This window comes from Triticum aestivum, chromosome 1D, assembly GCF_018294505.1.
Source record: "Triticum aestivum cultivar Chinese Spring chromosome 1D, IWGSC CS RefSeq v2.1, whole genome shotgun sequence".
NCBI classification, from domain to species: Eukaryota; Viridiplantae; Streptophyta; class Magnoliopsida; order Poales; family Poaceae; genus Triticum; species Triticum aestivum.
Genome location: NC_057796.1, coordinates 381,702,556 through 381,709,861, shown reverse-complemented (window position 1 = coordinate 381,709,861; position 7,306 = coordinate 381,702,556). Strand labels below are relative to the sequence as shown.

The window sequence follows — 7,306 nt, the reverse complement described above, 5'->3', positions numbered from 1 at the left end:
AAAGTGTCCTCCATATGGATGGGCATTTTTTACTGTTAGGGAGAACAAGAAAGAGGAGAGGTACAAGCTCATATTGGATGTGCAAAAGGAGAGGATGGATCGGGACCAGGAGAGGGCGAACAAAATGCTGCAAATTGAGAGGGAGAATATCGAGTTAGAGAAGAAAGAAGCGACGATCAAATGGGAGCTCAAGAAGACCAATACATTTGGAGAGATTGAGCTTGAGAAGGAGGGATTACAAAGACGCGGAGGATGCCAAGATAATGTCGACAGACGAAAGCCTCTTGAACGAGCATGCAAAGAATTGTCTTGTGAGGATAAAGAAGAAGATCAACGAACATAGAGAGTACGAGGCAGCGAGGGCGGCTATGGCAACAGCAGAAGAGGAGGCAAGGATGGTCGCGGAGCAAACAACATGGATGGCCTCCGGCGAATGATCCAGCCAGCGAGTGATCCGTCACGCTCGGACTTTGATTTCATTTTGGCATGTCCATGTTGAGCTATGATTTGTTTTGCTTTCTCGTATTTTTCGGACCGTTGAATCATGATGAATTTGTGTTGTAGGACCGACGTGCATGACTCGCATGAATTTGAGAATTCACATATGAGATGTATGACTATACTACAGACGAGGGGCCATCAGACGCTGTCTGTAGACGCGCCCGGACGTGTGGATTTACCGAGTCCGGGTGTAGATGCGCATTGCTTTCCGCCACGTGCAAATCGTTAGGGTGTCGGCGTACTCTCGTGCTCGTAGCCGTCAGAAGGTAAAGAAAGACACGACAGCACCACGTTTGGCGTGTCTGTGTCCTCCAGCCCCACTGGCACGTGCAAGTGCACGGTCGCTGCCGCATCGACATCACTGCCTCACCGGTAACAGCGAGGCAAACTTCATTGCCGGCCCGCAGTGCCTATACAAGTTGGCCCGTGTGAGTGTGATCGAGCACTCGGTCGCCTTCTCTCGTCTCCGCGCAGCTTCCACTCGATTACCACTTGCAAGTGCAAACATAGCGCACGCTAGCTAGGTACGAGCGGTAAGGCATGGCCAGCCACTTCGTCCTCAGCACCGGCGCCAAGATCCCGTCGGTCGGGCTCGGCACCTGGCAGTCCGAGCCCGGCGTCGTCGGCGACGCCGTCTACGCCGCCGTCAAGGTGCGTGCGTACGTCGTCGCTGCAAACCAATTGACAACGAACTCGAATCATGTCGAAAATGCGTGTGGATTTGGCATCCGCTGGTGCCTCGCGATGTCTGAATCTTTAGTGTGTGCGTGATTATGCAGGCTGGGTATCGGCACATCGACTGTGCTCAAGTCTACGGCAACGAGAAAGAGGTAATCAGATCGTCCCTCTCTCATATTAACGACGGTTGCATCAAAAGGCAGGACACTACACAACCTCTACGCCTCTGCAGATCGGATTCGCCCTCAAGAAGGTGTTCGACGAGGGCATAACCAGCCGGCAAGATCTGTTCATCACCTCCAAGCTATGGTGAGCCTTGCAGTGTTTGTTTTCCCATTCTTCCATCTGAACATTGTCCACTCACACACTGCAAGTGCATATTTTGAGAAGTTTACGAGAAAATTCCAATCTGAACTTCCTATAGGTGCACTAACCACGCGCCGGAGGACGTCCCGGTGGCGCTGGACGGCACGCTCCAGGACCTGCAGACGGACTACGTGGATCTCTACCTCGTGAGCCCGCGCGCCATCTGACCGACTGCATTGCTGCCGTTTCTTCCACCCGGTATCTTTGATTCTTGAGATGCATTCTTCGTTCGTCAGGTACACTGGCCGATCCGGATGAAGAAGGGCGCCGGCTTCAGCCCGGAGAACGTCATCCCGGCCGACATACCGGCGACGTGGGCAGCGATGGAGGGCCTCTACGACTCCGGCAAGGCCCGCGCCATCGGCGTCAGCAACTTCTCGTGCAAGAAGCTGGAGGAGCTGCTCGCCGCCGCGCGCGTGCCGCCTGCGGCCAACCAGGTGGAGTGCCACCCCGTCTGGCAGCAGGCCAAGCTCCGGGACCTCTGCGCGTCCAAAGGGATACACTTCTCCGTACGTTCATGTCTCTCTTATAGAAGGATGCCATTGTTACTGTAGCTTTCCCAGTGTGTTCAACAGTTTATGCGTATGCAGGCCTACTCGCCGCTGGGCTCGCCGGGGACGTTCAAAGCGTTCAGCGTGCTGGAGCACCCGGTGGTGGTGTCGGCGGCGGAGAAGCTGGGGAAGACGCCGGCGCAGGTGGCGCTGCGGTGGGGGATCCAGGCGGGGCACAGCGTGCTCCCCAAGAGCACCCACGAGGAGAGGATCAGGGCCAACTTCGACGTCTTCGACTGGTCCATTCCGAGCGACCTGTTCGCCAGCTTCTCTGAAATCGAACAAACGAGGCTGATCCGCGGGAAATTCTGGACTCACCCGGAAGGCGTGTTCAAGTCCGAAGAAGAGATCTGGGATGGTGAAATATAGTCTGAAGTCTGAACAGTTGCTGCTCCTAACGCGGAGGCTGCCATGGCATGATGGCAACGGAATAACGTGGTAGTGATAATCAGCAGTCGAATGAGCTCGAGCTTGGCTGCTGTTGGTGTGTAATTTGCATGAGTGATTTGAGTCCAGAATCGTCCCTGGAAGTTGCAAAGAAAAATAGATTTGTCGTCCTCCGTCATTTATGTTTTGATCCATTAGTCAATCCAAGGTCATTGTGAAAAAAAAGCAGATATGACAGTCCAGTGATGACATGTTGACACAACGCGTTGCAAGTTCTGTGTAACGTTTGCAGATAGGGGGAAATCCAAATTTAAGTCAGAACTCTGTTACAGAGACAGAAACCGGATTAAACCAGCACTCAGGGTCAGTTTGGTTGGAACCCTGGCTATCTTGTGCCTGGCCAAAACCTTGCCTGGAACCTGCCTGGCATGCGTTTGGTTTGTGTCCTGAACGATTGAACAAGTGTCTAGCCGGTGCAAGCCTGGATTCATAATTAGCCTGGGCAAATTGTGGCATCGTCGTTAGCCTGGGCCAGGCTATCTGTTCGGGACGCCTGGGGCATAACTGGTTGTAAATTACTAGTAAAATATCTGGCTGGGCTGATGGGCTCCACACCGGTACATACTTTTGGCATTAAAAAACTCTCTCTAATACTTTTCCAGGCCAGGCTGCGAAACAAACGGCCCTCTCCCAGGCGAGCCTGCCCAGGCATAAAACACAAAATTTCCAGGCCCAACTCAGGCACTGATTTTCTCCAGGCACGGTGACGAGGACAGAAACCAAACACGCCCTCAGTGACAGCCCGCAAAGACCATCTCGGCAGCTGCAGTTCATTGCAGTGTCACCGCCAACAAAGCCTTCCAATTTACTGCAATGCCTCCTCACTGTGCTAGCTACTGCCTGCAGAGGCCACCGCAGCACTTGCCGAGATGCTGCTCCTCTCGCCGCTTCCGGCACCAGCGCCACCAACATATTAGAAATAGAAAACCAGGCCGCCGACGAATGCTAGCTACTACCTATAGTCGCCATGCCTTGTCATTGAGTTAACCACGTCATCATCTTTTAACTACACCAAGGCCAACCAAGGTCACCTTTATGATGTTGAGTACAATGACAACTGAAGCAAGAAATGGAGCATAGACATCTCCACTGCGATGGGGATTGGGTAAGAATTGTTAGAAAGGTAGTACACACACTTTATGCCAAATGAAGAACTTCGTTGGTGGTCTGGTTTACCTGAACAAAGGCCCCATAAGGCTTTGTTTGGCACAGGTGGTTTTCAAGCCCGTAAGGGGCTGGGGATTTTTGGGGATTTGGTGATTCCCTGCCCTCCACCAATCCCCTCAAATCCCCTTCCATTCATCAAAGCCCCTTCTAGCCCAAGCCCCTTCCTCTGAAATCATGTGTTTGGTACACAGATAGTCCCAGATCAAAACCCCAGGGAGGAGAGGGGAGGGAACGGGAACGGGAGGTGGTGTGGGGACGTACCTCCGGCGAGAGCAGCTTGCCGGAGAAGAAGAGGAAGCCGACGGCGATGGCGGCGGCGGCGGCGGTGGTGTTGACGGCGACGGCGGCGGCTGCGGCGCTATGGCAACATCGGCGGCAGCTTCTATTGCGGTTGTTCTTGCGGCTGCTTTCTTCCGTCTCGTCACGTTCCAGGAAAGCCGCGAGCTCCCCCTCGATGCGCAGAAGCCCCGTGGATTGAGGGGGATTTTAGGGGATCTAGGGGGGCCGGCCCGGTCAAGCCCTGTACGCCAAACAAGAACTTAGGGAATTTTGGGGCTTTTAAGCCCAATAGGGATAAGCCCCCCAAAGCCCCTCAAAGCCCTGTCTACCAAACAAGGCCTAAGGAAATATACCAGCCCGGCGCTTATGTGCACCAGCTTCCTGCAAAGTTCCTGAAAATGCAGAGCAACAGACAGGCAGATTGCCAGATACCAACCAACTTCTCATTAATAATTTGCATGGAAACCTTCAGAATTTGTCCGCGCAAATCAAAACAATCATCAATCCGGAAGAGAAGAAAAACAAAAACAAAAACAAAAAAAAAGGTATTATTTAGATGGTGAGCAGAGCTTACTCGGTCCAAGAGGCCGCGGTGGCCGACCTCCTCCCAGAAGCCGAGCACCGCCATGCCGGCACCTACGGTGAGCACGGCAGCGGGCCGACGTCCCGGAGAAGCGGGCTCTCCGGCCACATGGATCCAGCAACGCTAGTTAACATCAAAGAGGCCAACTGGCCAACCAAGTTAAGAGGGGAGCTCTAAGCCAGCTCTTCTCTTTTTCCAGGAGAGCCCTCTATCCATCTAGCAAAAGAAAGCACGACGTGCTAGAAGATGAACCATTTCTTGCAGCCTGAATAGGTCGAGACACTGTGCAAGTGATGCCTACGTTGTGCAAAATAATCCTCTGCTACAGATTTGAAAGTTCACAGCAGGAACAGAGGACCCATCTTCCAGAAATGCGCAGCTGCCATGATCCCATTCACTAACAGTAAGTACGTGTCGTTCATTATGTATAAATTATTTCCCAAACCCTACCCCCCAACCCCGCTGAACCTTCCACCCACCATCCTTACGTGTTTGAATTGGTAGTCTCTCTCTGTTATACTTATATATCATCCAGTCCTAGCTGGGTTTTCTTGACCAAAGAAGCAAAGATGGCTGGATCATTCGCCCTCAACACAGGCGCAAGCATCCCATCAGTTGGTCTCGGCACATGGCAGATAAAACCTGAGGTCGTCGGCGACACCATCTACGCCGCTGTCAAGGTCTTTTCTTGTTGCTCTAGCTCTGCCTCGATTCCTTCTCGATGGTTTTTCTGAATCTTGGACATGTATATCTGTATGGGCTGTTGCTTTAGCGTGTTCAGTTCAGATATACTATCAGACTACATCCCTCTTATGAGTTTCACGTTTCCCCGGCAGGCTGGATATCGCCATATTGATTGTGCTCCAGCATACAGCAATGAGACAGAGGTATGCTTTTCCTCACATGTTTGTCCCGAAAATGTGGCTTGCTTCTGCCTCTCTGATCAATACTCTTATGACAAAATGGTCAGCGTATGCTGTAGCACATGTTTGGTTCATATACTAAGTTTGCCACCATTTACCACACTTTTCTGTCACAAAATTGGCACCACACTTTTCTGACATGTTGCAGAGGCCGGGGGTAATCCTTCTTTTCGAGAAAAACACTTTTCTGACATGTGGGGTCTAGTTTGCATGAAAGGAATCTTGCCACAAATGTGGCTCCAAACCAAACTGGGGGCTAACTCAGTCAAACTTGCCTAACATGGGGGTGGTAAAGTGTGGAGACTTAGGGGCTGTTTGGTTCCCAGCCACACCTTGCCACACTTTGCCACACCTAACCTTAGGCAAGTTTGACCAAGTTAGGTAGGTGTTTGGTTCTAGCAATACCTGAGGCAAGGATTTTTTTTATGAGTAGTGGACCCCACATGTCATAGACACAAAAAGTGTGGCAAGATTCCCTTAGGAAGCCAAAGTGTGGCTAACAATTTAAGCAACTCAAGTAGTATACCAACCAGACACACCCTAACTCCATAAGTGTCGTGTCGATGAATGTGTGATCCCACATGAATATTGTATTAGTCTAGATGTTTGGGTTTTTATCATATGGAAAGCATACCCTTTTAATTTCGACACGTTATAGGCATATCAGATAGGTCTGTAGTTTTTGTGCTGAAATTTAGTGCACATCTTTCTCAAAGTAATTTTGAAGGAAATATACCTTCATATGAGAAGGAAATACTTTAGTTCTGAAACATAGAATCAGGCACCAACTATAAGATGGCAAAAAGGGGTGTCCGTGTCCTGTGTGCGCTGACACAGTACATCAATGAAACTGGAAAACAAGAAAACACTTGAGAAAGTTTTCTAGTGTTGAGATATTATCATTTTGTAGGTTAGCAACTAAAGCGAATGCCCTTTCGCAGGTCGGCTTGGCTTTGAAGAAATTATTTGAAGATGGTGTGGCTAAGCGTGAAGAATTGTTTATCACCTCTAAGCTATGGTTAGGCTTCATTCCCAACCTCAGTTAAAGCAACGTGTGAAACGATTTCTGTCTTGTCAGGAATGTTTTTAATTTTGCAGGTCCGGTAATCATGCACCGGAAGATGTGCCAGAGGCAATTGACACTACTCTGAAAGACTTGCAGCTTGACTACTTAGATTTGTTCCTTGTAAATTCCCATGCTTCATAGCACATTCAGTTATTTGTTCCTTTGTATATTTAACCGTTTTGTACTGACATGTGTCTATTTGGTTGTTGAAATAAACTCACTTTACAGATCCATGGTCCAATCCGTATCAGGAAAGGAACCACGCACATCCCTGAAAATTTGATCCCAACTGACATCCCTGCTACATGGGGGGCCATGGAAAAGCTATACGACTCCGGCAAAGCTCGAGCAATTGGCGTGAGTAACTTTACTTGCAAGAAGATGGAGGACTTGCTCGCCGTTGCACGCGTGCCTCCAGCAGTCAACCAGGTTGAGTGCCACCTGATCTGGCAGCAAGCCAAGCTCCGTGAACTATGCCAGTCAAGGGGTGTTCATCTTTCTGTAAGCTCATTACAAACATTATACTCCCTCCGAATATTAGTTATCGCTCATATGGATGTCTCTAGCAATGAAATACGTCTAGACACATCCATTTAAGCGACAAGTAATATGGGTCATAGGGAGTAGCATTCTTTCAGTTTCGGTAAGCTACTACCTTAGCTTGCTAATAAGCAGCAATGCACTGCTGCCATATGTTTCTTGCCATAAACTGCCACTTGTGTTGTTGCAGGCACATTCACCATTA

The 7,306-nt window shown here is 50.0% G+C and overlaps 3 protein-coding genes across 3 annotated transcripts; 2 read left to right on the top strand and 1 right to left on the bottom strand.

Annotated features, from left to right (window-relative positions):
• The first annotated feature begins 893 nt into the window (after positions 1-893).
• LOC123182237 (aldo-keto reductase family 4 member C10) lies at positions 894-2,745 on the top strand. Its single transcript, XM_044594741.1, has 6 exons — positions 894-1,152; positions 1,281-1,331; positions 1,412-1,488; positions 1,604-1,691; positions 1,782-2,054; positions 2,136-2,745. Exons 1-6 carry the CDS (start codon positions 1,042-1,044, stop codon positions 2,463-2,465), a joined length of 930 nt encoding a protein of 309 aa, XP_044450676.1. The 5' UTR covers positions 894-1,041; the 3' UTR covers positions 2,466-2,745.
• Positions 2,746-3,521: 776 nt separating this feature from the next.
• Positions 3,522-4,617, bottom strand: LOC123159407 (uncharacterized). Its single transcript, XM_044577240.1, has 4 exons — positions 4,564-4,617; positions 4,343-4,381; positions 3,972-4,160; positions 3,522-3,876 (listed from the first exon to the last, which is right to left on the bottom strand). Exons 1-4 carry the CDS (start codon positions 4,615-4,617, stop codon positions 3,763-3,765), a joined length of 396 nt encoding a protein of 131 aa, XP_044433175.1. The 3' UTR covers positions 3,522-3,762.
• A 524-nt stretch (positions 4,618-5,141) lies between these two features.
• Positions 5,142-7,160, top strand: LOC123182239 (NADPH-dependent aldo-keto reductase, chloroplastic-like). The gene is made up of 5 exons (XM_044594743.1): positions 5,142-5,252; positions 5,409-5,459; positions 6,437-6,513; positions 6,594-6,681; positions 6,790-7,160. Exons 1-5 carry the CDS (start codon positions 5,142-5,144, stop codon positions 7,156-7,158), a joined length of 696 nt encoding a protein of 231 aa, XP_044450678.1. The 3' UTR covers positions 7,159-7,160.
• The last annotated feature ends 146 nt before the right edge of the window (positions 7,161-7,306 follow it).

What these genes read in the sequence shown, in the direction of transcription:
- LOC123182237 (XM_044594741.1), top strand. Translation starts at nt 1,042, where the DNA reads ATGGCCAGCCACTTCGTCCTCAGCACCGGCGCCAAGATCCCGTCGGTC. An exon ending in TTCATCACCTCCAAGCTATG is followed by an intron (nt 1,489 to 1,603) that starts GTGAGCCTTGCA and finishes AACTTCCTATAG; the next exon opens with GTGCACTAACCACGCGCCGG. An exon ending in ACTACGTGGATCTCTACCTC is followed by an intron (nt 1,692 to 1,781) that starts GTGAGCCCGCGC and finishes TTCGTTCGTCAG; the next exon opens with GTACACTGGCCGATCCGGAT.
- LOC123159407 (XM_044577240.1), bottom strand. Translation starts at nt 4,617, where the DNA reads ATGGCGGTGCTCGGCTTCTGGGAGGAGGTCGGCCACCGCGGCCTCTTG. An exon ending in ACCGCGGCCTCTTGGACCGA is followed by an intron (nt 4,382 to 4,563) that starts GTAAGCTCTGCT and finishes CTGCATTTTCAG; the next exon opens with GAACTTTGCAGGAAGCTGGT. An exon ending in GCAAGCTGCTCTCGCCGGAG is followed by an intron (nt 3,877 to 3,971) that starts GTACGTCCCCAC and finishes ACATGATTTCAG; the next exon opens with AGGAAGGGGCTTGGGCTAGA.
- LOC123182239 (XM_044594743.1), top strand. Translation starts at nt 5,142, where the DNA reads ATGGCTGGATCATTCGCCCTCAACACAGGCGCAAGCATCCCATCAGTT. An exon ending in TTTATCACCTCTAAGCTATG is followed by an intron (nt 6,514 to 6,593) that starts GTTAGGCTTCAT and finishes TTAATTTTGCAG; the next exon opens with GTCCGGTAATCATGCACCGG. An exon ending in ACTACTTAGATTTGTTCCTT is followed by an intron (nt 6,682 to 6,789) that starts GTAAATTCCCAT and finishes CTCACTTTACAG; the next exon opens with ATCCATGGTCCAATCCGTAT.